Raw genomic sequence first — 26810 nt, 5'->3', positions numbered from 1 at the left:
TCCTTTCACAAGGAGCTATGTGTGGGTACGAGTGATCATTACTATGATCGCTCTTCCCCATACATTTCTATAATGTCGGCAGCACATCTCCCTTTTTACAGAGAGCAGCCAGCTCTCTGCTATGAATGTAACTTTTCTTCACATGATCATAGTTACATAGTTAGTATGGTTGAAAAGACACACATGACCATCAGGTTCAACCAGGGGAAGAGAGAAGATGTGGATGAAGGAAATGGATGGGGATAAATTATAGAACATTGTTTTCCCATATTGATCCACGGAAAGGGGAAAAAGAAAAACATAAGGCAACTTCCCTAAAAGGGAAACATTTCCTTCCTGATCCCAAGTGGCGATCAGAATGGTTCAACATTCAAACAGTTTTATACATTTATCTTATTTTGTTCTAAGGAATTATCTAATCCTTTCTTAAAGTCATCTACTGTTTCAGTTGTGTCGGGTGAAGACCAAAAATAAACTCTTTATTTGACAGTGTAAGGCTTCGTTCACATATGCATCAGAGGCTCCATTAGGGACCTCCGTTGCAGATCCGGCAGGGTTTACCAAAGATTGCTGGAGACAATAGCGCAGCATACTGCGCTATTGTGACCGATAAAATCACGGACACCCCGACGGAAAGCCGACGAAACCCATTAAAGTCAATGGGTTCCGTCGGCAGCCGGCAGTGTCCGTTGTGCAACGGAACCTTTGGTTCCGTTATTCCCTTGTTATGCTCCTCTGACGGAGCAGAACAACGGAACAGCACAACGCAGATGTGAAAATAGCCTAAGATGCTCTGCCTGAGATAGAAAGCATCATGAAATGCTGGGAATACGGAGCGCTGAAATTATACTAGTTATTTATTTGACGAAGTACTCTGCCTGCATCACAGATCAAAGAGCCTGGAAATCTGTACAGTATGTACAGAGCATTGCAAATTTTTTAATAAGGACAGATAAAAGAAATCTCGACTGTTACACTTTTGGAGGAGATAAATTAAAATACCACCAAATTAACAATATCCTTTTTTAATATGTGGCTGGGGAAGTATAAAGGGGAAACAGAGAGTGTTATGTGACTGGAAAACTGGGATTGCTAGTGTTTGTATTGTTTTCTATGCAGAAATCTACACACAGACGTAAAAGAGCTATAACTGCCATTGAACAGCTTCTTAGTGAAGAAAACGGAGAGAAGACATTGCAATAAAATGGAAAACTCACAAACACACACACACATATATATATATATATATATATATATATATATATATGTATATTATAAAGTGTTACATATCTTCTCCATAAAGCACACATATAGTGCAACAAATGCAAGGATCATATAAATCGTTTGATCTGTTTCATACTCACTCATCTAAGAATTTCTTTTGCTCTGTACAAATCATAGTGAGGACCAAAGACCTAAGAAAAAAAAACCTTATAAAGAGTCAAACTGAAGCAAATATAAAGGGAACCTTTGATATAGACAAGATTCTAATCCCACTGTGAATGTTACATCTCCACAGCGAGATAGAGTTGGTTAAGTAAGAACCTAATGATTTTTGCCAGAGATATGACACAGTCATGGATGAAAACGGCTTCTGTGAAGTATTCACCTGCTCATGCTCATTCTTACCATTAAGACTTTGTTGTGTTACTTTGTGCAACAAAATCCATTGAATCAGTATAATTGTATAAAAATATATAAAAAAGCAATTTAAGAACATGCATCGTGTAGATTAAATGTAAAGCATTTGTCTTGCAGTCAGCCTTTTTTATTTTTTTTACTTTAAAGTACTTTATTAAAAGCAGATAGTCAGTTATTATTAGTTCTAAAGTTTGTGTTTAAGAGATAAATTTGCAAACGTTTTCCCATTTTGTTTTTTCCTCAGGAAAACTTGTCCACTTTTTATCTTAATAAATTACTTACGTTTTTCCTTTGAATAATATCTACAATGGTATTTTGCTGGGGCTCTTGCTGTGGAGCTCATTTTTGGCTTGATATGCAATACACGGGTTGGTATGGCTTCTGGGACCTACTCTGATTTTTGGTGATACCCTGGTCTCTATACCACTTTATTTACACTGAGATTTCAGTGTTAGCTACAAGTCTCTCGTGTATACTATTTTTTACAGGGTCTGTATTACATTGTTCTGTTTCAGCATGCTTTTTGGAGACACATTTTGTGGTGTCGGTTATCCTTGTACTGTACATTTATAGCATGACTGTCATAGTGACCCTGTCTGGTATTATTGAATGTTGAATATAGGCCATTCTGAGTAGCCTCATGTTCTCCACATTGTATATTTTAATTGTCTGTGGTTTTTAGGTCCTGATGGCCAACATGTTCTAATGTATATTGTAATAAAGAATTTATATTTTTTGCAAGTTACTTACTGTACTTGGTGTCATTATTTTTCCCTTTTGGGAGATTTGATTTGTCTTCACATACAGTTATAGGTATTTAATGGTATTTTCAGTTCATATATTAATGCAGCCATAATTTAGCACTTGGCAGACACTGCAGAAAAAGCCCTTGTCCTGTCAAGCTTCTTCTCTAGAGCACTCCTGGTCAGTACAGACAGGGAAATAACACAATCTAGACAAAATATTATTTACAAACCTTGTGGGGATGTTAAGTGAGGGGTATGGGCTCGTGGCCAGGTCGCATGAGTCAAAAACACATACTTTTCCATACAAAAATACAAAGGTTTATACCTGGCATTGTTAAATTGACTTTGGAAAATTTGTGTCTAAAATAAGGGGAAATTAGAAAATTGGAAACAAGGACTGATGTTAATGTATTACTTGCGTTCACTTTTATTGTAGTAACTTTTAAAAAAGCTGACCATGACGGGTCAGTCGACAGATCCTATTTATCTCTTTGGGTCCATCAGTCCATGAATCTTCATCAGCAATTTTCCTATTCTGGATTTTTTTTAATTTTGTGATTTCTAACATTGAGGTCAATAGTGGATTATGTAAAATTGGCATACATTTTTAATCAGTTTAGATCAATTGCAGCAAAAAATATACTGCAAAAAACACTGACTTAATTTTTTTGGTAACCACTGCAGGATATAAGCTCACAATATGTAATAATTAAAATAAATAATAATTAAAATAGTAAGAAAGTATATTCAGTATCACAACATTATTGTATGGATTTTTTTTTGGCCATAGAACATTTTCAATCATACAAATATCGTCTCTTGCACAAGTCTGCAAATAAGAATATTTTTTAGTGGGAAATGCACAAATTTTGGAGATGGGAAAGATACCACAGTGCCCCGATAGCAGAGGAGAACACAGAGTAGCTCTTCTGTTTTTTATGATTGAGAAGATAATTTTCCAAGCTAAGCCAGCTACAACATATAAATTATTCTTCCCCTTGGTGCGGGCATCAGACACATGATGGCCGCTAGTTGGGCATTACTGAATTAGAGCATCCTCCAGTGGGTCCAATTCTTGACTCAATTATGGAGCCAAGGCACAACAGTCTATAAGGCCCAGCATTATACAATCCCATTTGAAGCTGGAATATAAATTAGATAACTTGCTGATCGTAGACTTTATTCTGATTTTAGCTCAGTTCACAATAACCTATTAATCATTTTTAAAGATATGATCTGATTGTGTGAGGATAACAAGTAGACTATGATTTAACAAAAAATGAAGACATGTAGTCTAAAGTTGGAAGGTGCGTCCTCAGAATTATTTCTTCTATTGTGTTAATAATAAAATGTTATTTAAAAAAATGAAATAAAAAAGTGGATTTTTTTTACTGAACTTTATTTCACTTTTTTTTCGTCCCACTAGAAAACTTGAAACTACGATTGATTGATTGATTGATTGATTGATAGTATTGTACTTAGTATTCCAAAGCATTACTGCCTATCAGTGACTACACTGACAGGCAATGTATTAGGTTATGACTCTGGCAGATTCCTAAGGCAGACCTTGTTAGGCCCTAGTTGACATGGTAACCAATTAACACCCCAAGATTACGCCACGGGGTACTGAGAAGCAGACAGTGGAAGCCCCTCCACCTGTCAAGTTCCTTAAATTCCTTGGTTGCTATTGACAGTGACATTTAAAAGGGTAACGGAATGTTTCTCTGAACCCAGTAATTACAGCAGGACACCGGCTGTCAATCCCAGACGGCTTCTGCTGTTAATTGCATGGGCCCGCGCAATTACCATGACGTACATGTATGTCATGAAGTCCTTAGTTAAGGCAATCTGTGACGTACATGTATATCCTATAGCATAAAGTGGTTAAGAGGGCTTGTCAGCTCTTCTGACATTCCTAGTATTTCTCCTGGAAATGTATAAATACATGAACAACTGGTTGTTACCATACCGTTACCTTGTTACCATACCATACCATACCTTACCTTTGTCAATTATTGTTAAGGGGAATGGTAACACCCAGTTGTAAATTTGTTCATAAATTTCCAGGTGGAATAACAGAGAAATAACTCATCTCAGAGTTCTATGGAAAGATTAGATCCGCATTGTTTTTTCATGGGGAAAACATGTATTTACTTAATTAGACACGTCAGGAGAACTGAAAAGTCCTTTTTAAAATACATTAGAGACATTACATTCTGCAGTGCTGGAATACAGTGATCTGCTGTGTTAATATGAAATGCTGCGGGAACGCAGTATTGTTGAGTGTCATGTTTTGTATTTACAGATTTTAATGTGTTGTAATTAGAATTGAAGTGGTCTGCTAAAGTGACAAACTGTATTCTGTCTCAGTTGTGTAATTAATCTGAGACAACCCTTCAGGTTTTATGAGCTGGAACCCACTGGCAATGAGTTTAGACTGCTGTGATTAAAACTTTCTATGATTAATTATTTTACATGAAAAAAATCCTGTGGGTCCTACTAAAGAAGTATATACGGCTTTTATCTGAGAGTTTAGAGTCTTTTCACTAACAACATACAGACGGCTGATTTTTCAGTGAATTAAAACTTAGCTTTGATAGATATTGTTCATGGTAAATTTAAAAAAATCAAATACATAAGTAATTTATAATATTTTCTGCATATTACCCCATGAAAAAAAGTAGAAACTTAGATGTAGCAGGTACTAAGTCCATCCATAGTGCCAGATGTCAACTGTTTAGCACTATGTCACTATGGTTTTATCACATTTCACTTTGATTCCATAGAAAATTCTATATAAGATTGGCAACCTGACAATTTAATTCTATAATTATGCCGGCACATATAGCAGAGTCACACTTGTTAACTTATATATATTTGTTATCTTTTTATGAATAAGTTAGGTGAAAAATAAACCTTATTTATATCGTACCTGAGCTGCGCTTGACTGTCATTCAGGAGATCATGGAAATGTGTACAGAAGAGACGACCAGATATTTGACATGAACACAGTGGCGCCAAATGCATGTTTTGATCATATAAAGATATACATATTTATTATTTATTTATTATTTATTTATTTCAGTTACTTATATAGCGCCAACATATTACGCAGCGCTGTACAGAGGTCCCCTTTTTTTACTGTCCCCATTGGGGCTCACAATTTAAATATATACATCTAAATATATACATTAGATATTTACCACCTGAAAAATGTTTGACCTGCAATTAACATATGCCCTCATTCTCGTACATGTTTGACATGCCCATTGTGAATGTTAAAGGGAAACTTTTACTGGGGAATACCCACATTATATATGGGCACATGTTCTATCAAACCTGAATTAGTGGTCACAATTGCACCCACCAAATGGTTCTCTGATGAAGTTTAAATCAGGAAGTCAGAAAGAGTATTTTCGTTAATGCTTATCGAGACAAGAGTCTTATTTCAAATAGAAAAAAAATAGACATAGCGTGGTCAATCAAAAACAAATATGGTGGAGCAGAATCTTGAAAATGTCTGAAAATGCAAATTAAATGGTTCTGCAATGTAATGAGGGTCTTTAGTGATGTCATGGCTGTATGTCAGCGGTGGTCACCCTCTTTAATCTGTGTACTGTAGAGTGTGTGTGTGTGTGTGTGTGTGTGTGTGTTTGTGTGTGTGTGCCCACACCCAGCTGTCCTCACACATATGCCTCTCTTTGCTGTGCTATTAATGTTTGATCATTGATAATCTGACTGCTGGGACCCCCATCGAGTCCAAGAACTGGGATCCTGTACCCCATCATTTGCAATATAGAGTTGACCACACATAGACATTCCATTATAGTGAACTGGAGATACAGAAACTCAGCTGTTTGCATTTCTCCTATAGACTATAACAAACAGTTAATGTGCCAAATGTGTGGCCAAGCAGAGGACACAATACATTGAATTTAATGTGTGGCCCCTAAATGGAGTCAAAGGTCTCACCTGAGGCCCCCATTATGATGTAGGCTGGCCACCACTGCTGTACGGTAGGTAAAACTTCATAACATGGACAGCAGCTAAGGCAAATGGGAAGCCACAGACGTAGCACTAAATTGTAAAAGAGCATGGTGCCAGGATCAGCAGTGCCAGGCTCCTGTCACATTGTTACAAAAAGATTGGGTTATTATACACTGCTCTGTATGATTAAATTCACATATGCAGCTTGTTCCCATTATTATCTTTTCTCCTATAACTCTAGCGATACAAAGGATTACTCCTTGCGTACGGTATATTCAAATGCATTCAAAAATGTATTGCCGTGCAGAAAGAGCTGAATGAATATCCCATTCTCTGCGTATTAAAAGCTTTGCCTGCTACAGTAATTATTAATGCAATAATTAAAAGATGATTGTGAAAATACATTTATTACTGTCAGGCCACACGGAATAATCTCCCAAATGTTCATAGATGGATTCATTCTTAAATAAAACATGTTCTAATAGTTCAGAAAGAAGAAAGCAAAATCATTTTCTCAGCCATTTGCAAGTTGTTCTAGACCTTGAAGTGCATGATAAAGCTGCGTTAACCCTGCTATAAAATAACACTCTGGAAATGTATTAAAATTAGATATTGTCTGTGTTTTTTTTTCTCTTAGGACTACACACTGACGATGTACTTTCAGCAGGCTTGGAGGGATAAAAGACTTTCATATTCAGTAATTCCTTTAAATTTGACCTTGGACAATAGAGTGGCAGATCAGCTGTGGGTTCCTGATACCTACTTTTTAAATGACAAGAAATCTTTTGTGCATGGTGTGACAGTGAAGAATAGAATGATTCGTCTTCATCCTGATGGCACTGTGCTGTACGGCCTAAGGTCAGTCTGAAACAAATACTCTTACTTGATTGCATGGTCTTACATTTTGGGACGTTAAGTTCATTATCAAGCATAATAACCTTTTGCATAATAACCTTTTGCATATTAAGTACTTCATTCCAACTCTGACATTGCGATGTACTGTTATCAGCAAAATTTTAATTTGGATTTTCAAAGGAAACTTCAGAACGTAATGGGTTGTTTTTTTTGGCAGCGGAGAGTTAGAATGTAAAAATGATGGTAGATCATGTGTTTTACTTTTCTATACTGCGCCGGCTTTATGATGGATGATGCCCCGTGTGGTACCTTCTGCTGCTCCCTCCATGTGATGTTCTGTTATACAGTGTACAGATAACTCGATATGGTGCCTAACTAGAAGCGCCATACGGTATGGTGCCAAATCATTGTGAAATATGTTGGCCAAAAAATATTTTCAGTTAGTTGCCTACTGTAGATAGAAAGGCTATACGGTTTCACCACACCGTACACTGCTAAAATAATATACTGTAGAGTGCCTAACAATGCCTAAATAAATACCACTATACAGGGCTCAATTAATACCAGATTACAGTTACAAAATAAATGGTCGATACATAAAATAATCTAGTACTACTATAAAATTAATTATTAAGATGTCTGGTGGCGCCCCCTTCAGCAGAGATGTCTAATGTGGGTTATGCAAGCGCACAGGTCTCACACCCCTAAGGCCAGCAATGCTTGTTTCAACAGATTATTTATATATTTGATGCTTTCAATGGAAATGTTAATAATATTACTTTATTGATATTGTGCGGTGAAAATACAAAAAAGACTTTACCTAACCAATGGTATGACTGGGACCCTGTTACAGATTGCCATTGAGGCACAAGTTACACTTTTGTCTTTCACATCATTGCCATTTTCAGATCGGACTAAGGGCTCATGCATATGGCTGATTTACACATTCATGTTGTATGAATGGAAAATATGGTGCCAAAAAACTGCTATGGGCCCACACCGTGCTTCTAATTGTATGCAGAGGCACATGGATTTTTTTTTCTCATAGCTTCATATTAAAAAGCTTATTACAAAGCTATTCTCCCCTAGAACCAAACTTGCTAGTTGTAGCATCCACTCCATAAGGAAGACTCCAAAGTAGTGGACAGAAGATGGAGCATCTATTAACAATTCATTCATAGACAGGTAGTGGTTTGTAATATGAAGGCCCGCAACTTCCATGAGGGAAGGAGCTAAAAGGAAAAGGTTCTCCAAAAAACTACATCACCAAGATTGTCAAGAACGTTGTATGACATTGTTGTTAATATTCAGTCTTGGGTGGAATGTTCACTAAACTTTTAACTTTGTTACTTTGGATTAGAATTTCTCAATAAATATATTGGACTACAGTTCTTAGTAGTATAATTTTTGATCTGAGATTTATAAAATAATTCCCTTAAAGAGGTTGTCTCACAAAGAACATGTATCACCTATCCACAGAATAGGTGATAAATGTCTGACGGTTGGGGGCCACACCGCTGTGATCCCCACTGCTAAGACCCTAAAAAACCCTAGAATGGAGTTTCCCAGACCACCATTCCTCCACACTGCACAACCGCAATGAAGAGAAGTTTGAGTAGAGCGCATGCGCCCTGCCGCACCATTAAATGTCTATGAGACTTATGGAAAAATTTGAGCGCTGTACTTGTCTTCGTAAGTCCCATAAAACATTGAATGGAGCGGCATGGCGCATGCGTGACCATCGCTCCATTAAAAAACTGCTCCTTTTTGCGGTCGTGCAGTGAGAAGGAATGGGGGGCTCAGGCCCTAGGATCTAGTGATTGATTGGGGTCCCAGCGGTGGGGCTCCCAATGTTTAAACATTTATTACCTATCCTGTGAAACTCTTTTAACTTAGTATTGGATACAAGTATATTTTCAGAGCACCTGTCCTTGAGATAACATGCATGTCTATATTACATGCCACCAAGGGGATACAAACTTCAGGCAAAATGAACAGTATACCATAAGATACTATATAATAAATAGATAAATAAATTGCATCCTTCTCTCTTTTCATTAAAGGTAGTTAGACGATTAGCACTGCAAATATGGCAATCAATATCTCTTAACATCTAGATGTATACATTTCTATGAAACATTTGACTCAATGGTCTATAAATGTGCTTCCGTAGGCCTGATGTACATTGCCGTATTATTGCCGTTCCATAACCATGTAGAGGAACACAGAGTCCCTATGGGTCCATAACAAGAAATACATCAATGTGCCACTATACAGAGTCACTGCAATGCCATATGCACCGACTCTTAGAATAAATAAAAAAACTGATATATTATTTTTAGCACAAGACAGTAAAAGTAGACCTGATGCTATATAATTATGTGGATCTTTTATATTAAATTATTAGAAAGCGTGACTTTTATGTCATCTTCCATTTCAGTGTAAAGCTACAAGTCTTTAAGGTTATAGTCAAAGAGAACTCTGAACTATCCTCAATTAAGCTAAGCTATTCCCATTGATTGTGATAATGGAATTGATATCCACTACTTTACACGTCTATTTCCCATTAGCACAACTATTTTGTCTTTAGTGCATTGATTCATTAATACTGTCATGTTTTTATGTTGCTTAATTCCATTTGCTCAGTGGATCATGGTTTTAGGTAGCATTTTTATTTTAGCATGTTTACTATTTTTTCAGTAAAGTTGTGTATTTAAGATGAATTAAATATTGTGTGTTCAAAGTTGGAACATTTAAATCACTGTCTGATTGATGACTTGACCCACTCCAGTTCATTTCAGTGTAGTAATTGGGTCAAACATACGATACATTCCAACGAAACGAAAATGTATGTTAGTACAGTAAGTTTTAATAAATCAGTGTTGTAACAGGAAATCATGGATTAGGATATGTACATTTTATCTCTAACCTAATCATGGCTTTCTTTTATAAATTACTGTATACTCCTGCTCTATCTTGGAAAGTACTTTTTGGGTTTGCTAAATGAGTGTCATGAGAAAAGGCAAAGCTATTTTTAAAGGGACTGTATGAGATTAGAAAAAATAAAAAAGTTTCTATTTTTATCCCGGTAACAGTGTCACTCTTGTCAATGAGCTGTGTATGGTATTGCTCCTCAGCCACAGTCAAGTGAGTGGGGCCGAACTGCAATACCAGCCACTGCCAATGCACTCAAGTGGCATGTTTCTTTCAGTTGTTAGGGGTCCGACCACATTGCTAAAACAAAGTGGTTCAATGTTACGAGAACACTGTGCTTTTAAAAGATTACACAATCACATAATAGTCTGTGGCCTCCAAAGAAAGACAACTGGAGCCAAAGCGACATGGTACATTTCTAGCACCAGTGTGCTTTCTTTCTGGCAGGGTCATAGCTGCCATGCCCATGGCCGCGGGCCGTCAGGCTCACTCACCTTCTGACGGCCGCAGCCATGTATCTGTAAGCGCTGGCCCCCATCTCCTCCTCAGGAGACGCCTATGCTCACTTCCGCTTCTTCCAGCCGGGTCCTGTAGGTTGCACGCGCATGCTCGTGCCAGCTCTTAAATGGCCAGCGCGCGCACCAGAGTTAAGTGACAAATTAGCCTATGAGCACCCTGGACTATAAGAAGGGCCCAGCCCCTTCCTGTCTTGCCTGAGCTTTGTTGTCGTTACCTTAGTTTGTCTCTGCAAATGGTCTCCTAGTGTCTTCCAGTTCCCAGTGTTTCCCATTCCTGCTACCTGTATCCCGTGCTATCCTGGTCAAGTGTCGTATCGAGTTGAAGTCGTGCTGTGCCGTATACCACGCTTGTCCTGTTAAACCACGCCTGGTGTCCGCTTGCTGCCAAAGTCCCTTCTGATCCTGCCTTGCTACTGTCTGAAGCTACCTCAGGTACACCTATAAGAACTATAGACTTTACCGTTAAGGCGGTACAGTCCAGTGGGTCCACGTACCCAACGTGACAATAGCGTTTGATCAGCAATGATGTGACATTGATGGCATATGCTCACAATGTCTTAAGTTAACAACCCCGACAAACTATTACTGAGATGTCTCCAAGGGGAAGTATGGAGCGCACTCACGGGCTGAGCACGCTCCATACTCAGCGGGTGACGGCTGTATATACAACCGACACCTCACTCCAATGGGCAGAATCAAAGATCACTCTGATTCCTCCAATTTAACATCTTAACACCGACCGCGGCATTTAAATTGTTAGAATCAGGAGGGCAAACACGCCATCGTACCCCCCTGCGGCGCGATCGGCCGGTGACAATGGTTGTCATGGCAGCCTGGGGGCCTAATGAAGGCCACCAGGTCTGCCATCTTTGTACTCCTTTGAAGCCCTGCCTCTTCAATGGAGACTGTCAGTATCACGATATACTGCAATACATTAGTATTGCAGTATATCATGCAAGCGATCCAACGATCGCTGGTTCAAGTCCCCTAGGGGGACTAATAAAAAAAGTAAAAAGCAGTTAAATAAAGGTTTTTTTTAGATCTCAAAAAAGAAAAAGTGTTAAAAGTAAAAAAAAAACTTTTCCCATTTTTTCCCTAAATCAATGTTAAAAAACTGGTATCGCCACGTCCGTAAAAGTGTGAACTATCACAATATAGCATTGTTTAACCGGCTCGGTGAACGGCGTAAAAAAAATATTTTATAAAACACGAAAATTGCTGTTTTTTGGACCCTTAGCTCCAAAAAAAGGAAATAAAAAGTGATCAAAAATTTGCATGTACCCCAAAACGGTATCGGTGAAAACTACAGCTCACCCTGCAAAATTGAATCCCTCACATTGCTAAATTGACGAAAAAATAAAAAAGTTATGGCTCTCAGAACATGGTGACCAAACCTTTTTTTTTTTTTAGCAAATAGTTTTTTGTTTTTTTTAAAAAAAAGTGTAAAACATAATATAAAACGTATAAATTTGGTATCGCCATAATTGTATCAACCTTCAGAATAAGGTGCACATGTATTTTTTACCGCGTGATGAACGCCGTAAAAATAAACCTCCCCAAAACTGGCTTAATTGTTGTTGTTTTTTCCCATTTCACCCCACAAATATTTTTTTTTTCAGCTTTCCAGTACATTATGCGGTACAATAAATGGTGCCATGACAAACAGCTTGTCCCGCAAAAAACAAGCCCTCATACGGCTATGTCGACAAAAAAACAAAGAGGTTATGGCTTTTGGAATGCGGGGAGGAAAAAATGTAATGAAAAAACTCAAAGTGGCCGTGTCTCCAAAGGGTTAAAATATAAATGAATTAAGCATAGCTATTAGGGACATGTAAAATTATCTAATTGTTTTCATTCCCACATGGAACAACTAGTTTAAAATAATCAAATATTTTACTCATGTGTGCCCAGTGAAGCATTTGGGCCACTTTGCGTAGAATTCTTGGTGCTATAAAAGTGGTAAAACTCAACCACTGTCTGTTTTGGTGTCACTAGAACAGTTGGAGAAAGACAATAAATCCATCTGATAATGAAGAAAAAAAACTAGTCTTATGGGGAGACAAAATCCTTTATTCACAATCTGATCTTTGGCCGATTAAAGTTGTGTACGTTTATAATGTTCCCACCCTTGTCCGCTGGTTTGATGGTGATTGTTTTGTCATTAGAAATGTCATTTAGGATTTTTATTTCTTCCTTGGTCATATTGAGGTTATTGAGTAGATTACCCTGATCACTAGTTTTTAGTGTGTGTATTTGTTTCCTGACCACCTCACTATAGGCTTCTACGATGTGATCATTGCCTGGAGGATGGTATCTACTTTTCTTTTTTTAAGGCTCCAATTTCTTAGTTTTAGATGTTTGTTGTTCACCACATTAACATGTATATTCGTGGGCTGTTTGGAGAAATGGGCTTTCAAGCGTAAGAGTCTGAAATTGTTTTGTAGATCTATCTCTAGATAAAACCAGTCTACCTTACTGCCTAGGCAGAAAGACAACGCTTTGTTAAGCACTCTACGTTCGGTGTCAGTGAGGATGTGTGAGGAGATATTTACCACAATGTTATCTGCTAATTCCTGTAACGGGATGGATACCTCTTCATTGGTGGTTTGCCTCTCAGGTTCCCCATTCCTCTTAAGGTTTTATTTATGTTTGCGACCACCTCTACTGCAGGGGCGTCAGACTCTTGTGCTGTATGGATGATCTGTGCCCTTTAAAAAGTTGGCCATCCGATGAGTCTGAGTTGCATGTGATGGTTCTTGTTCTTCTTCTTGGCATTCTCAGTTGTTTCCTTCTCTCATTGTGTTGTTCCTTTTGTTGCCACTTGTAAACCTTGTTGCTTTGGTAGTCTTCCGAGTCTCAATACCATTTTTGACTTTTTGTGGCCTCAGTCTCCGTCCAGTGTTTGTTCAGATATATTGTGTTTTTTTTTCTTTTAATTCCATCAATTCTTCAGTGTTGAGGGAAGATCTTAGTTGGACCTCTAGATCCGCAATCCCCTTTATGGGTTTACCGCCTTCTTGTAGGAATTGCATGTTCAAAAGAATGAGGTTTAAAGAATACTTGTTTGAGATCTGTTCAAATCTTGTGCCGAAGTTCTGGCTGTCTGGATACAATGTGGGATATAGATGGGTTCTCAATCTCCTTGGGATCCTTTGATTACGATGGTATTCAGTCAGCGTGTTAAGGTGTAACGGTGTAAGATGAATCACCAGTGGTTTGTTCCAGTTTTCAGCGACGTTTCAGCTTATTCAAGCCTTTATCAAGCATACAGACAAAAGGTCTCAGTGCAGGTTTATATAGCAGTGAACATTATGAAAAATAGTGTGGTGAGCGAGCCTGAGATACTGGGTGCAGGGCGGCAACAAACTTGCACCAATCATGGTGTGTGTAGTGAATCATCTATAATCATTATTTTACAGTTGATGTCTAGAATATTCATTAAAAATGTTACATAAATTTGTAAATACGTTGCATTACTTCTCTTTTTCTGATCTTGAATTACAGGCTGTATTTTAGTCTAGAGCTACATTCACAAATCTGAAGGCTTCAGTGCTGAACTCTAATAGCATCACAGCCTGTGAAGCTAGTATTAAGTCCTTTTATGTAAAAACGGATATCTTATCTCACTATCATAACTCACTGTTACAACCAGCATAGCTATACAGTATATACTCTACTTGCATTGACATCACTGTTTCTCTACTGAAAACTGTGGTATAAGGCTAAGACATGTGTGTCAATGGCTTCTCCCTTTCTTACTTACGATCACTTCTCCTCTTCATCACAAAGACTTTTCTCATCAACGTTTTTCTGTAAAGAAATTCTGTGTTACAGACAAGGGAAACCAAGCTTAATATGTTGCCAACCCCCTCAGAGATATAAGCCTTGTGGCATTATTATTCAGGATTATGTTGGAATTCTATGAAGTAAGTCTTTGGTGCATCTTAGATTCATTTTGTAGTAATTTGTTTTCTTATTATTTGAATTACAAACCATTTCTACATAGGTATGTGGGGGGGAAATAAAAATAAAAGGTGTTGGTGAGCTTACAGGCAGTGAGGTGGGGGGTTAAGAACAGGTTTTTTTATTTTCATATTTCTGGATTCAAGTGATTCAAAGAAAATACTATACTTCCTTTAAAGAGGCTCTGTCACCACATTAGAAGTGCCCTATCTCCTATATAAGGAGATCGGCGCTGTAATGTAGGTGACATTAATGCTTTTTATTTTAAAAAAACGATCTATTTTCACAACGTTAGGAGCGATTTGGGTTTATGCTAATGAAATTTCTTAATGCCCAAGTGGGCGTATTTTTACTTTCGACCAAGTGGGCGTTGTACAGAGGAGTGCATGACGCTGACCAATCGGCATCATGCACTCCTCTCCATTCATTTACACTGCACTAGCGATATAGTTATATCACTATGTGCAGCTACATACACCAGCCCTAACATTACTACAGTGTCCTGATAATGAATACACATGACCATCCAGCCTGGACAGCATGTGTATTCAGAATCCTGACACTTCTGACTCTTTTTTGTGAGATTCCGGCAAGTGAAACCAAATCTCGCGAGATTACGGAGCTAAACGAGATTTGGTTTCACTTGCCGGAATCTCACAAAAAAGAGTCAGAAGTGTCAGGATTCTGACTCTTAATTTATTAGGGATGACACTTTTTACTTACAAAGAACTCTACCAGCTGAGGTTTAGTATAAGTAAAGTCATTATTCATTGGACTCAATAATAACTAATAATTCCCACCATGAGTCTGGGTAGTTGCCCTTAGCAACGGTCCTCACAGCTTGTATCACAGGTACGCACGCTCCGTGCTCTTCTCTGCGAACTGTCTGTAACACCTCCGGACTACCCAGCATCAATGCAGCTGGCGTTGAAAGACATCCACATGGCTTGGAAAGTTGTGTATCCTTGGACAGTACTTGTGCCCTTAAAGCCTCTCGATTTGCTTCCAACTGTGCCAGAAACCTCTGGTTATCCTCCCTCTGCTTGGCATTAGTTTGCACTATCTTTTTGAGGAGTTCCTCAATAAGACCCATTGCAATGAAAAAACAGTCTCTTTAAATTTCACTGCACACTTCTTGTGCCATTTTATTGCCCAAAGCAATTCTCCACCATATGTGACATCTTAGGGACCACTTAGCTCACAGGATCGCCATCTCCAGAGTGAGATGGTTGGCACACTTATAAAGTTCACTCCAACTCATGGAATAAAAGTTTAAACCAGCCGCAGCTAGCTTTATTGTCTTCACCACAGCAAGCAGTGTGAGGCTGGGTTCACACGACCTATTTTCAGGCGTAAACGAGGCGTATTATGCCTCGTTTTGCATCTGAAAATAGGGCTACAATACGTCGGCAAACATCTGTCCATTCATTTGAATGGGTTTGCCGACGTACTGTGCAGACGACCTGTCATTTACGCGTCGTCGTTTGACAGCTGTCAAACGACGACGCGTAAAAATACAGCCTCGTCAAAAGAAGTGCAGGACACTTCTTTCAGACGTAATTTGAGCCGTTCTTCATTGAACTCAATGAAGAGCAGCTCAAAATTTACGGCTTTCAGAGAAGCCTCGCAAAATGCGAGGAGGAGCATTTACGTCTGAAACGAGGCAGCTGTTTTCTCCTGAAAACAGTCTGTCTTTTCAGACGTAAATGCCTGCTATCGTGTGCACATACCCTTACAACAAAAAAACATACAAAATAAACCCTAGGCCGTTCAGCCTCTAACTAACACATTCAGTGTCCCTCTCTACGAGACACTGAGCCTTGTGCCCAGCACCTCAAAACATAGGCAGCTTTACATTGCACGGTGGTGACTTTCATAGGCTTGCATGCCTGTCTTCCCCAGACTGAGGGCCCTGTGTGAACAGCGCACACCTCAATTAAAGAGCCGCCTCAGGTGAAGCCTAATTAAGCTCATCAGACAGCCCAAGACACGGACTGTCTGTATGGAGTGGAAGCCCGCCCTTCTCCTTCACACTCCAGCAAACCAGGCCCTATTCCGGGCTTTACACCCAAGCAACAGCAGAGACATCCCTCGCTGCTGTACATGTTCCCTGGTTGCTTAAAACCTGACAGTTTCTGCACTGTCCAGTTGCTGCACTGCTACAAGAAATAAAAGGAAAAAAAAGGAAAAGGGAACATGAACTATTTACATGAGAAGATTCTGTGCTTGTCTAGAGAGACCAATATAAGAAACTTCAACAGTCTACAGCAATATCACATTTAGCTTCACTTCAAGGGCCCCAAATTAGGATAAATCTTGAGTGTTTGCTATCCTCCCAACTGGCGATCTCCTCCATCCTACATAAGTAGTCCATTTTGTCCACCCACATTCGACCAGAAGGTGGATCAGTGGACTTCCATTTTACTGGAATAAGTAATTTTGCTGCAGTTATGATAAAGGTTGCCAGGTTGTTTTTTGAGGGCTGATAACCCAAGGTTGGTTTCCATAAGAGAACCAGAGCAGCATTGAAGTCACTGGTAATTTTGCAGATGGACGAGATAAAGGAGGAGATCGCCAACCAGAAGGGCCGAACACACAGGCAATCCCACTAAATGTGCGCCATTGAGCCAGTATGCTTGTTGCAGCGCCAACACAGATCACTATCTTGAATAGGCACTCCGGGGTTCTATACCAACGAGTAAGAATTTTGTATGAGTTCTCTTGGAACCGAACGCACCTAGTGAATCCGTGTGAGTTGTGAAGTATTTGAGAAATGTCCTGAACCTCTAAAGATATTTGAAGTTCTTTCTCCCATGCTAGTAAGAAGCATGGTTTTGCAGGAGCTTTATGAAGTGTGATATCAGAATATATTCCAGGATGCGTCCGGAAGGGCTGGATACTTGGTTTTGAACTCCCTGTAGTAACTTCGGAAGCCTAATAAAAGCAAGAAGATAAGGTTGTTCGGTGAAAGAAAAGGAGTTGGGTCTAGTGTTTGAAGGTCATCGAAAACTCCAGAGAGGGGAAAGTCCTTTAACAGTCTCCAAACACCATCTAGTGGAGGTTTCGCTCCCAGGAGTATTGGTATAATGTTCAATGGAGGGTTTGGGGAAAACTGTCTAGGAGGTCCAAGGACGAGAGATATTTACGAGAGCTAGGATTGTTCCCCTAGAAAGAGGGTTGATATCTATCTTGATTGGTAAATGAGGAAGGAATCCCCACATGGCATCGTTCAACCTCTATGTACTCTTTCAGTGTTCCTACATAGGGAAACCGAACTGCTCAGGTGATTGGCCATATTGTAATCATATGGTTCCGGTAGGCCCATCCCCATTTGGTGAGTTTTAAGAGCTAGTAGCACATATGGGAGCCTAGGGTGCCTTTTTTCCCCAAAGGAACCCAGTAAAAATACTTTTTAATTTTGCGAAGAAGGATTGAGGGAGGAAAATACGAACAGTCTGCAGAACGTATAAAATCTTGGGAAGAATATATATTTTCAAGTAGTTTTTCCTACCCATCCAGGCTAAGAAAGGGAGATCTAAATCGGCTAATTCAGATTTAATCTGTTGAAGATGCAGAGGAAATTTAAGGGGGTAGAGAAGAGACGGGTCTCCGGGCAGCAAGACTCCCAGGTATTTTATTACTGTATCTGGCCATTTAAAAGGGGAATCCCTTTTAAGCGATTCTAAATCCGAGGAAGGGGCAGAGATGTTGAGGACTTCAGGCTTGCTAAAATTGATCTTAAAATTTGATACAGAGCCAAAGCCCTCAAAAATCCACAGAATCTCCGGGAAGGCAGGACTAGGATTGGTGGTGAGTATCAAGAGGACGTCAGCGAAGGCCGTAGTATGATGTACAAAACCACCAACTCCCAAGCCAGCAATCACCTCTGATTGGCGTATTTTCTGTATGAGAGTGTCCATTGTAAGTATTAAAAGAGGAGGGAGAGGGCAAACCTGCCTAGTGCCGTTCTGGATGTCAAAGGAAGGTGATAGGGTGCCATTTACTTTGAGTCTGGCCCTAGGAGTGGAGTAGAGGGTAAAGATGCCCTGGATAAACCTGGGAGGGAAGCCAAATTTTTCTAGTACCGCCCTTATGTAATCCCAGTTAACCCGGTCGAATGCTTTTTCTGCGTCAGTACTTAGTTAGGGGAATATTATACTTCCGTGCATGGTGAGTGAGATGTATCAAGCGGGTAGTGTTGTGCCTTTCCTCCTTCCTCCTTTCCTGGCACAAATCCTGTTCAGGACTGATCAGAGTGCTCAATAGGGGCTTTATTCTGTTGGCTAATAACTTGGCCCATAAGTTTAAATTCTCATGTTATGTCGTCAATATTCAAAACTTTTGTTCCCGCTCCAGTTTTTAATCTAGGATATGTGAGAGTTCTCAGTGCGTTTGTGAATCATAGAGGACATGACCTTGGATGATTTGTCTCCATGTGCGTAAATCTTAAATTGGGCAGATTGGTAAAACCTGGCTGACCTGACATTAAGAAGATCTTTTAATTTTCTCCTCAGTTCAATCAAATCGTCTTTAGATGAGAGAGCTAAAGACTGTTTACCTAACGACTCTAAAGTAGAATTTTGAGCTAGTAAAGAATTAAGTTTAGCCTTTAACCTTGATCCTAAGGCAATGAATTTGCCACAAATAAACGCTTTGCGACATTCACATACCAAGGGAGAAGAGACGTCAGGGGTTTTGTTTCTTACAAATAAATAATTTAGGTCTTCTTCTATATGTTCAACTTCCTTCCCACCATCCAGTAGTGTGTCATTGAGTCTTCACATCCACCAACGAGATGGAAGGGATGAAATAAAGAACCTCATATGTATGGGAGTATGATCCGAAAGGTTCATATTCCCAATTTCAGTATGGTGGGCAACTGAAAGGTGAGAAGAAGATATGAACAGATAGTCCAGTCTGTGGTACGTGTTGTGGACAGCTGAGTGGAAGGTGTAGTCTTTATCGACCAGGTGCTGGAGGCGCCATACATCCACAAGCTTGACTGCATGTAATTTGTTAGTCAATCACCTGAGGGAAGCAAAGGCATGTACTAATCTCGTAGTTGAGGAGTCTATTAGTGGGTTAAGAGCTAAACTCAGATCTCTGCCCATAATAGTCAAACCTTCAGCAAAGATGAGTAGTTTATCTTGCACCTCCAGCAGTCAGTCGACCTGACGGACATTAGGAGATACAGGTTAGCAAAAGTCACCATAGTTCCAGCTAAGCTACCCTTTACAATAATAAAGCGACCATCAGAATCTGAGTGAACCAGGGTGGGAGAGAAGGGAGGGGATTTCCTAATCACTATCCTAGTTTCCTTCGAGGCAGAGGAAGCGTGTAAACTATAAAGCCATTGGGAGTATTAGTGTTGGGATGATTTGGGTATTTAATGAAATTTTAAGTGGGTTTCTTGTAGCAGCAAGATATCAGAGCTGGATTTCTTTAAAAGGGATATTATCTGGCCATATTTCTGAGGATAGTTAAAGCATGGATCTTGACTAGCCATAAGTCATGTGTAAATATGAGCAAGGGGGGAAAGAGATGTTCGCTACATTGGAGTAGCTATTGACAGGAGCGCTATGATGTAAGAATCTAGTTGAAGTGAGCACAGAAAAAACCCTATGGGTGAGAACAAACTGAGATAACACAGGCAACATTGATAACATGGTGGTGACTGAGGAGGGTAGTCCCTGGGTCCCACATTTACAACTCATGCGGACCTGGGAGAGTGTACACATATGGGGATCTAGAGGTGAGTGTGGAGAACTTATAGGGGGGTGAAAATGACTAGGGTTGTCACTTAAGTCAAAATATCAAAAGATAGGGCAGCATAGCCCCAATCCTAAGGAAAGCCTACATAGAATGTCACATAGTACATTGGTAAATATAAACAGAAATATAAACAGAGATAGAGCAACAATTTTCAAGTTTGGGTGATCGCAAAATCATTATATATAAACTAAAAACTAGCAGGAGACACTTATTCAAGCCACAACCTGTATGTCAAAATTTAAAATAACAATATCAAATAATGAAAGACACGTCTTACAAAATCAGGTAGTGTCCATGTTGATCCTCTTTGGGGTCAGTTTCCCAGATTTCTTGCGGAATCTGCTAGCTTTGCCCAAGCCTTAAATTTCCCAGGGAGTAGGAGGCAGAATCGTGGAATGTGAGGCCAGATATTGGACTCCAGCCTAGTCTGGAATTGACAAGTCTTGCTTTTTCAAGGCTTCTAACGCGGCAGGAAGATCTCCATGGTGGCGAATGAGGAATAATTTTTCTGAGATCTAGAAGATTATCCCGAAGGGGAGAAGCCATCTGTAGGGAGTATGTTGGCGTCTAAGGGCCTCTGTGAGCGGTCTCAAGGTCTTCCTTTTAGAGAGTGTGATATTGGAAATGTCCTGGTAGATGGAGACATATGAGCTTTTAAATTGTAGGTGTTTCATTTCTCTGGACTTCCTCAGGATGTCATCCCGTACTCTCGAGTTAAATAACATGCTGCAGATAATGTCTCTACGAGGCTCGGAGGGTTTAGGTCTGGCCCTGAGTGCCCTGTGTGCTCTTTCAATAGATATTTCTTCCGGATAAGTGTCCCCTAGGATTGTGATGAATAATTACTTGAGAGATGAAAACAGGGATTCGTGTTCAACAGACTCGGATAAACCTTTAATGCGTAGGTTATTCCTCTTGCCACTGTTGTCTTGGTCCTCTAGGAGATCCATGACAGAATTGAGATGCGTTTCGCAGGCCCGGAAGGATTCAGTAGAGGCTGTAGTGTAAGAAACGACCTGTGATTGGGTAGCCTCGAGGCTTTCAACTCTGGCTCCCATCTGTTTGACCCCTTGTTTGATGTCTTGTAAATCTTTAATCACAGGATCAAGGGTTTTGGTAAGATCCCTGGTAATGAAGGACCTACATATCGGTAGGTCTTTGTTGGATCGTAGGCTGTCGTCCTCACTATCACAGTTGTGCGTTGCACCAGGGAGGTGTTTAGGAAGAGCCATAGACGCAGTATGAGATTTTCCAGGAGAGTCTTCTGAGGGATCGGAAGGAAGCCCCTTCTTTAAGTAGTTATCAAGATTACCGTGTCTGTGTATCCCGTCAGAGTCCCTGTTCCTGCTGGGGCCAAACTTGACCATTATAATACTATGTTATTACATGTACGTATTAGATAGCTGTCCTGAGGGGCGAACAAATACATCACGTTTAGGTAATGTCCGACCAGAATGTATAGTCGTGATATTTGATCTCTACAGAACGTAGGTATATAGATAGCAATCCGAAAATATTAGGGAGCTTCCCTAGGGGTGATTTAGAAAGTTCAGGTAGTTGGTGTTCTACTTTAGTAGCTGGGAGATCCATATGGAGTCTCGGAGAGGTACCTTAGTATGTGTAGACCCCCTGTGGAGGTCCTAAAAAATTAGGGCCATGCACTTAAATGCTATACCAATACAGGTGAGGAGTAAGTAAGTGTTCCAGAGAGTGTGGCTTTAGATTATGTGGATGGTGGAAAATAGGTAGTAATCCCCTATTGAACAACGCTGCAATCACGCAGGAGCATGGAGAAGCAGAGGAGTAAATGGTCAGGCGTGGCGTGTAACAGTCTATGCCTGACTGAGAGTGATCAGGAGCCCACACTAAATGCGTCCAGCTAGTTCAGCAGCTAGCCACGCCCCCCAAGTTTACGATTTCTTTTTTTTAACCCCTTCCCAATTTCCGACCTGTATGCACATGATCGTGATCGCACAGGCACAGAATCTCAAGTTACTGGGACAATGTTGCAATACCTTGCACAGCCGCTACGAATACAACAATGCATCTACAACAGAAATAAAATCAATGTAAATAGGCTGCAGTGCTTGTACAAGCGTCAGTGTCCCTTCAAACAGCTTATCGGCGGGGGTGCCAAGAGTCAGAACCCCACCGATCTAATGTTGAGGGCTTATCCTAAGGATACCTGCCATGCAATTATGCTTTGTCCTCCCTTATACACTTTTATTTTTGCTGGATGCCACAATAAAATAAAGAATACAACCATATGGGTGAGTGCCGTAATTTCATCCTTCTCCTTATTTCTTATCCTAAGTATAGGCCACCCATTTTAAAATACTGGATAACCCTTTCAAGGCCAAAATAGGCTTAGTCATTAAGGGGTCAATAACAAAGAGGAAACCTAAAATAAAATTAACATTTCTGTCCACTTTTGTCTAACATTTATTTTCATATAACACATGCCCTAGACAGGGAAACTACGTTGAGGCTGGGGCTTCAGGCATGTTGGCGGGGGAGTTATAAGGTTTATTTATTCATTGTTTATTATTATTATTTTTTTATATCATTATTGTATTATTATTTGTGTCAGACTGTCTCTTGGGACATTAACAAAGTAGAAACAGTAAAAACCCTTTCTACCTTCTCTACTGGCCACTTTAGAAATGTCATTAATAGCCATGCAGCAATACAATCACATTAATCCTACAAAATAAGGTGCTAACAGGCAAGGTATAGCAAAAAAAAAAATGTTTTTTATTAAATCTTCATGAAAGAAGGTCATTAAACAGATTAAAAGACAGCATATAACATATGCTAAAGCAGAGAGTAGACTGGCTATACACTATATTAAAAAAGTCTTGACAAAATTAAAGTGCATATGTGCGTAAACATGGTAAGGGAGCACTTAAATGCAGATTTGGTGCCAAAGCAGTAAAATGGAATAAGCGTTCGCTCTAAACAATATTACCCTATATTGTTTAGAGCGAAGGTTTATTCCCTTGTACTGCTTTGGTACCAAATCTGCATTTAGGTGCTCTTTTACCATGTTTAAGTACAATGGGACTTTAATTGTGTTAAGACGTTTTTGATATATTGTATAGCCAGTCTACTTTGCGATTTTAGTGTATTTGATGCTCTGTCTTTTAATCTATTTTATGACTTTCTGCTCTACTGGCTGTCCGACTGGCTCTTATCCCTAGGATAGGTCATCAACATATGATTGGTAGGAGTCTGACATCAGTCCCCCACTCACAGTAAAATAACCATCAGCCCACCACTCACAGTAAAATTACCTCAGCCTGCCGCTCACAGATTCCCCCTTTTAGTAGTGCCACACAGCTCCTTGTAGGTAGTGCCACACAGCTCCTTGTAGATAGTGCCACACAGCCCCCTTGTAGATAGGGCCACACAACTCCTTGTAGATAGTGCCACACAGCCCCCTTGTAGTTAGTGCCACACTTCCCCCTGAAGATAGTGCAACACAGCCCCCTGTAGGTAGTGCCACATAGCACCGTGTAGGTAGTGCCACACAGCACCCTGTCGGTAGTGCCACGCAGCACCCTGGTTGGTAGTACCACACATCCCCCAGGTAGGTAGTGCCACACATCCCCTTTGTAGGTAGTGCCACACATCCCCCTTGTAGGTAGTGCCACACAGCTCCTGGAGCGCTCTGCTTGATGAATCTGTCCATATATGGACAGTGACATCAGGGGCAACTCCTGAAGTGGAATTCCCATCCACAGCGTTGCCGATGCTGTGACTGGGGATTCCACTCCAGGAGAGGCCCTGTCGTCTGTGTCCATTTGTTGTAGACGGGGATTCCGCTTCAGGAGTTGCCCCTGATGTTACTGTCCATATATGGACAGAGATATGAAGTGGAGCGCTCCAGGAGCGGAATCCCCGGCCACACGGGGATTCCGCTCCTTCAGGGAGCTACAGTGGCGCTAGTAGATAGCAGAGCAGGAAATACCCCCTCAAATGAGTGGAACTGAACTGTAGTACCAGGCACATCCACAACTGCCAATGCCCGCTACCTCTCCATTGAACTCTATGGAGGAAACGATGGCTGAAAATTGGCAAATAGGGGTTGCAGGACCCCATCTCCTGATAGATGAGGGTCCCAGAAGTGGGACCTGCACAAATTCGGCATTTATAGCATTTACTGTGGATATGCCATAAATGATCAAGATGGAAATCCCCCTTTAGGTTTAACAAAATGAGCATTTGGAGAAAATGAACTGCTGAAAAGGGGGTATACCTCTCACGCATGACTTTTCCTCCCTTATTAATTCAATTCATTTTAATGAAACATTAATCAGACACGACATTGGCGGATGAGGCTGGGTTCACACGACCTATTTTCAGACGTAAACGCGGCGTATTATGCCTCGTTTTACGTCTGAAAATACGGCTCCAATACGTCGGCAAACATCTGCCCATTCATTTGAATGGGCTTTACGATGTTCTGTGCCGACGGTCATTTTTTTTACGCGCCACTGTCAAAAGACGGCGCGTAAAAAAGACGCCCGTGTCAAAGAAGTGCCTGTCACTACTTGAGACGTAATTGTAGCTGTTTTCCCTTGACTCCATGGAAAAACAGCTCCAATTACGTCCGTAATGGACGCAGCGAAAAGCGCCTGCACTTGCCATTACGTCTGAAATTGCGGAGCTGTTTTCTCCTGAAAACAGCTCCGTGATTTCAGCCGTTACGGACGTGTACGTGTGAACATACCCTAATAGGTGATGGCTCAAATGTCTGTAACAGAACTTTGGAATTGCTTGTGTAACCTGTTGTGAAGGAGGTGATATGTATGTCCAAGTCCAGTATAAGATCTAGTAAAACCATTTGCTAAAATGTGATTCTAAATGTAGTTAAAATTTTATAAACGCCATACATTTTACGTATAATTTGTACTACTCTATTTACAAATTCCATCAGTTTTTTCATTTTCAAAAACATGCCATACATCAGTGCTTGGCTGTAGTGGAAAAAGAGACACAAGTGGCAAGCTGTTATTGGCGCTGGTCACCTCTGACAAACATACCTTGTCGTAAACTCACTCCACCAAAGCTCTTTTCTCAGTTGTTGTCAGGGATCTTTGATATATTTATGCAGATCATGGAATATTTAATTTGCTTAGGCTGCCATTTTTCTCATTGTAATCATTCATCATCCAGTCTTTCAGGTAAATTCCTTGGTATTTATTTTAACATTAAGACACCTTGAAGAGGGTTAAAAAGGGGAAAGGTGGAGCCGGTGGCGACTTTATTTGCCTCTGCAAGAGGATTTCTTTGATCCAAGGGGTTGTACAGTATTAGAACAACATGGCTACTTTCTTCCAGAAATAGTGCCACACTTGACCATAGTTTGTGTCCGGTATTGCATCTCCATTGAAGTGAATAGAGCTAAGCTGCATACCCACGCAAATAAATTGTGCATTATCATCAGTTTTAAAGAATATATAATCCATTAAAACTACCCTTACAACAGAACTGGTTGAGTAAACACGCAATTACAATTCTTATAGGGCAGCATTTCTCAATGATCATAAGCCAGGTAACCCATTCTCAAATACGTTATATCAAAGTCAAATCTACGATCATGCTTGCGCTGCCTGATAAGCATAGCAAGTGTGGGAGTAATACTTGGAGAAATGATGTGCAGTCCATAGGGTATATGTAGCACAGGTTGAGAACCTAGGTTGTAGGTAGGTGTAATTATTGCTCTTAAGTAAACTTTTAGTATTCTTATATAAAAATATTCTAAAAATTGTGATACTTTGAGCAAAGAAACATTACATCTTTCCGTAACGGAAATTTTTGTCACCAACAAACTTTCCGTCCTGGATTTCAGATCTATAATCTCTGTACTGTGAATCCCATTACATGCACTTTTTGAAGTTCTTGGAAATGTCAGTTTTTTTGAGTAAATTGCATCTTCAATTACATTGCATTTATCTTACAATATTTAATTGTTGTCTCGATAGATAGATAGATAGATAGATAGATAGATAGATAGATAGATAGATAGATAGATAGATAGATAGATAGATAGATAGATAGATAGATAGATAGAACACAAGAAAATGGTGACAGCACCTAAACACTATAAATAAATATGCATTGCTACTGAATCTACTTACAATACTGGGGTTCTTAGCGCACATTTTGGTCAAATTATGTGAGCCCACCCGCCACGACAAGGCAACATCTATGAGGTGTGTCCCTACGCTGCTCGTACCCCCAGAACTGGGACTAAGCCTACATATATCTGGGGATGGTAGGAACCAGCCTTAAACAAATTAAAATTACCCAGGGCAGAATGGGAGGAGTCCAAGATCAGAAATGGAGGCAGTCACTAACCCCACATGTATGGAATACATAAGAGACAAGA

At 40.0% G+C, this 26810-nt stretch overlaps 1 protein-coding gene across 2 annotated transcripts in view; it reads left to right on the top strand.

Annotated features, from left to right (window-relative positions):
* The window catches only part of GABRB2 (gamma-aminobutyric acid type A receptor subunit beta2), a 299227-nt gene that overhangs the window by 118603 nt on the left and 153814 nt on the right, over positions 1-26810 (top strand). For both annotated transcript variants that reach the window (XM_075856302.1, XM_075856301.1), the window contains exon 4: positions 7012-7232. In XM_075856302.1, coding sequence (XP_075712417.1) covers positions 7012-7232 — 221 coding nt within the window. The remainder of the gene's footprint in view (positions 1-7011; positions 7233-26810) is intronic.

Source organism: Rhinoderma darwinii, chromosome 3 (assembly GCF_050947455.1).
Source record: "Rhinoderma darwinii isolate aRhiDar2 chromosome 3, aRhiDar2.hap1, whole genome shotgun sequence".
In the NCBI taxonomy this organism is placed as follows: domain Eukaryota; kingdom Metazoa; phylum Chordata; class Amphibia; order Anura; family Rhinodermatidae; genus Rhinoderma; species Rhinoderma darwinii.
Note: the sequence above shows the minus strand (reverse complement) of the source record. Positions and strands in the feature narration are given on the sequence as shown.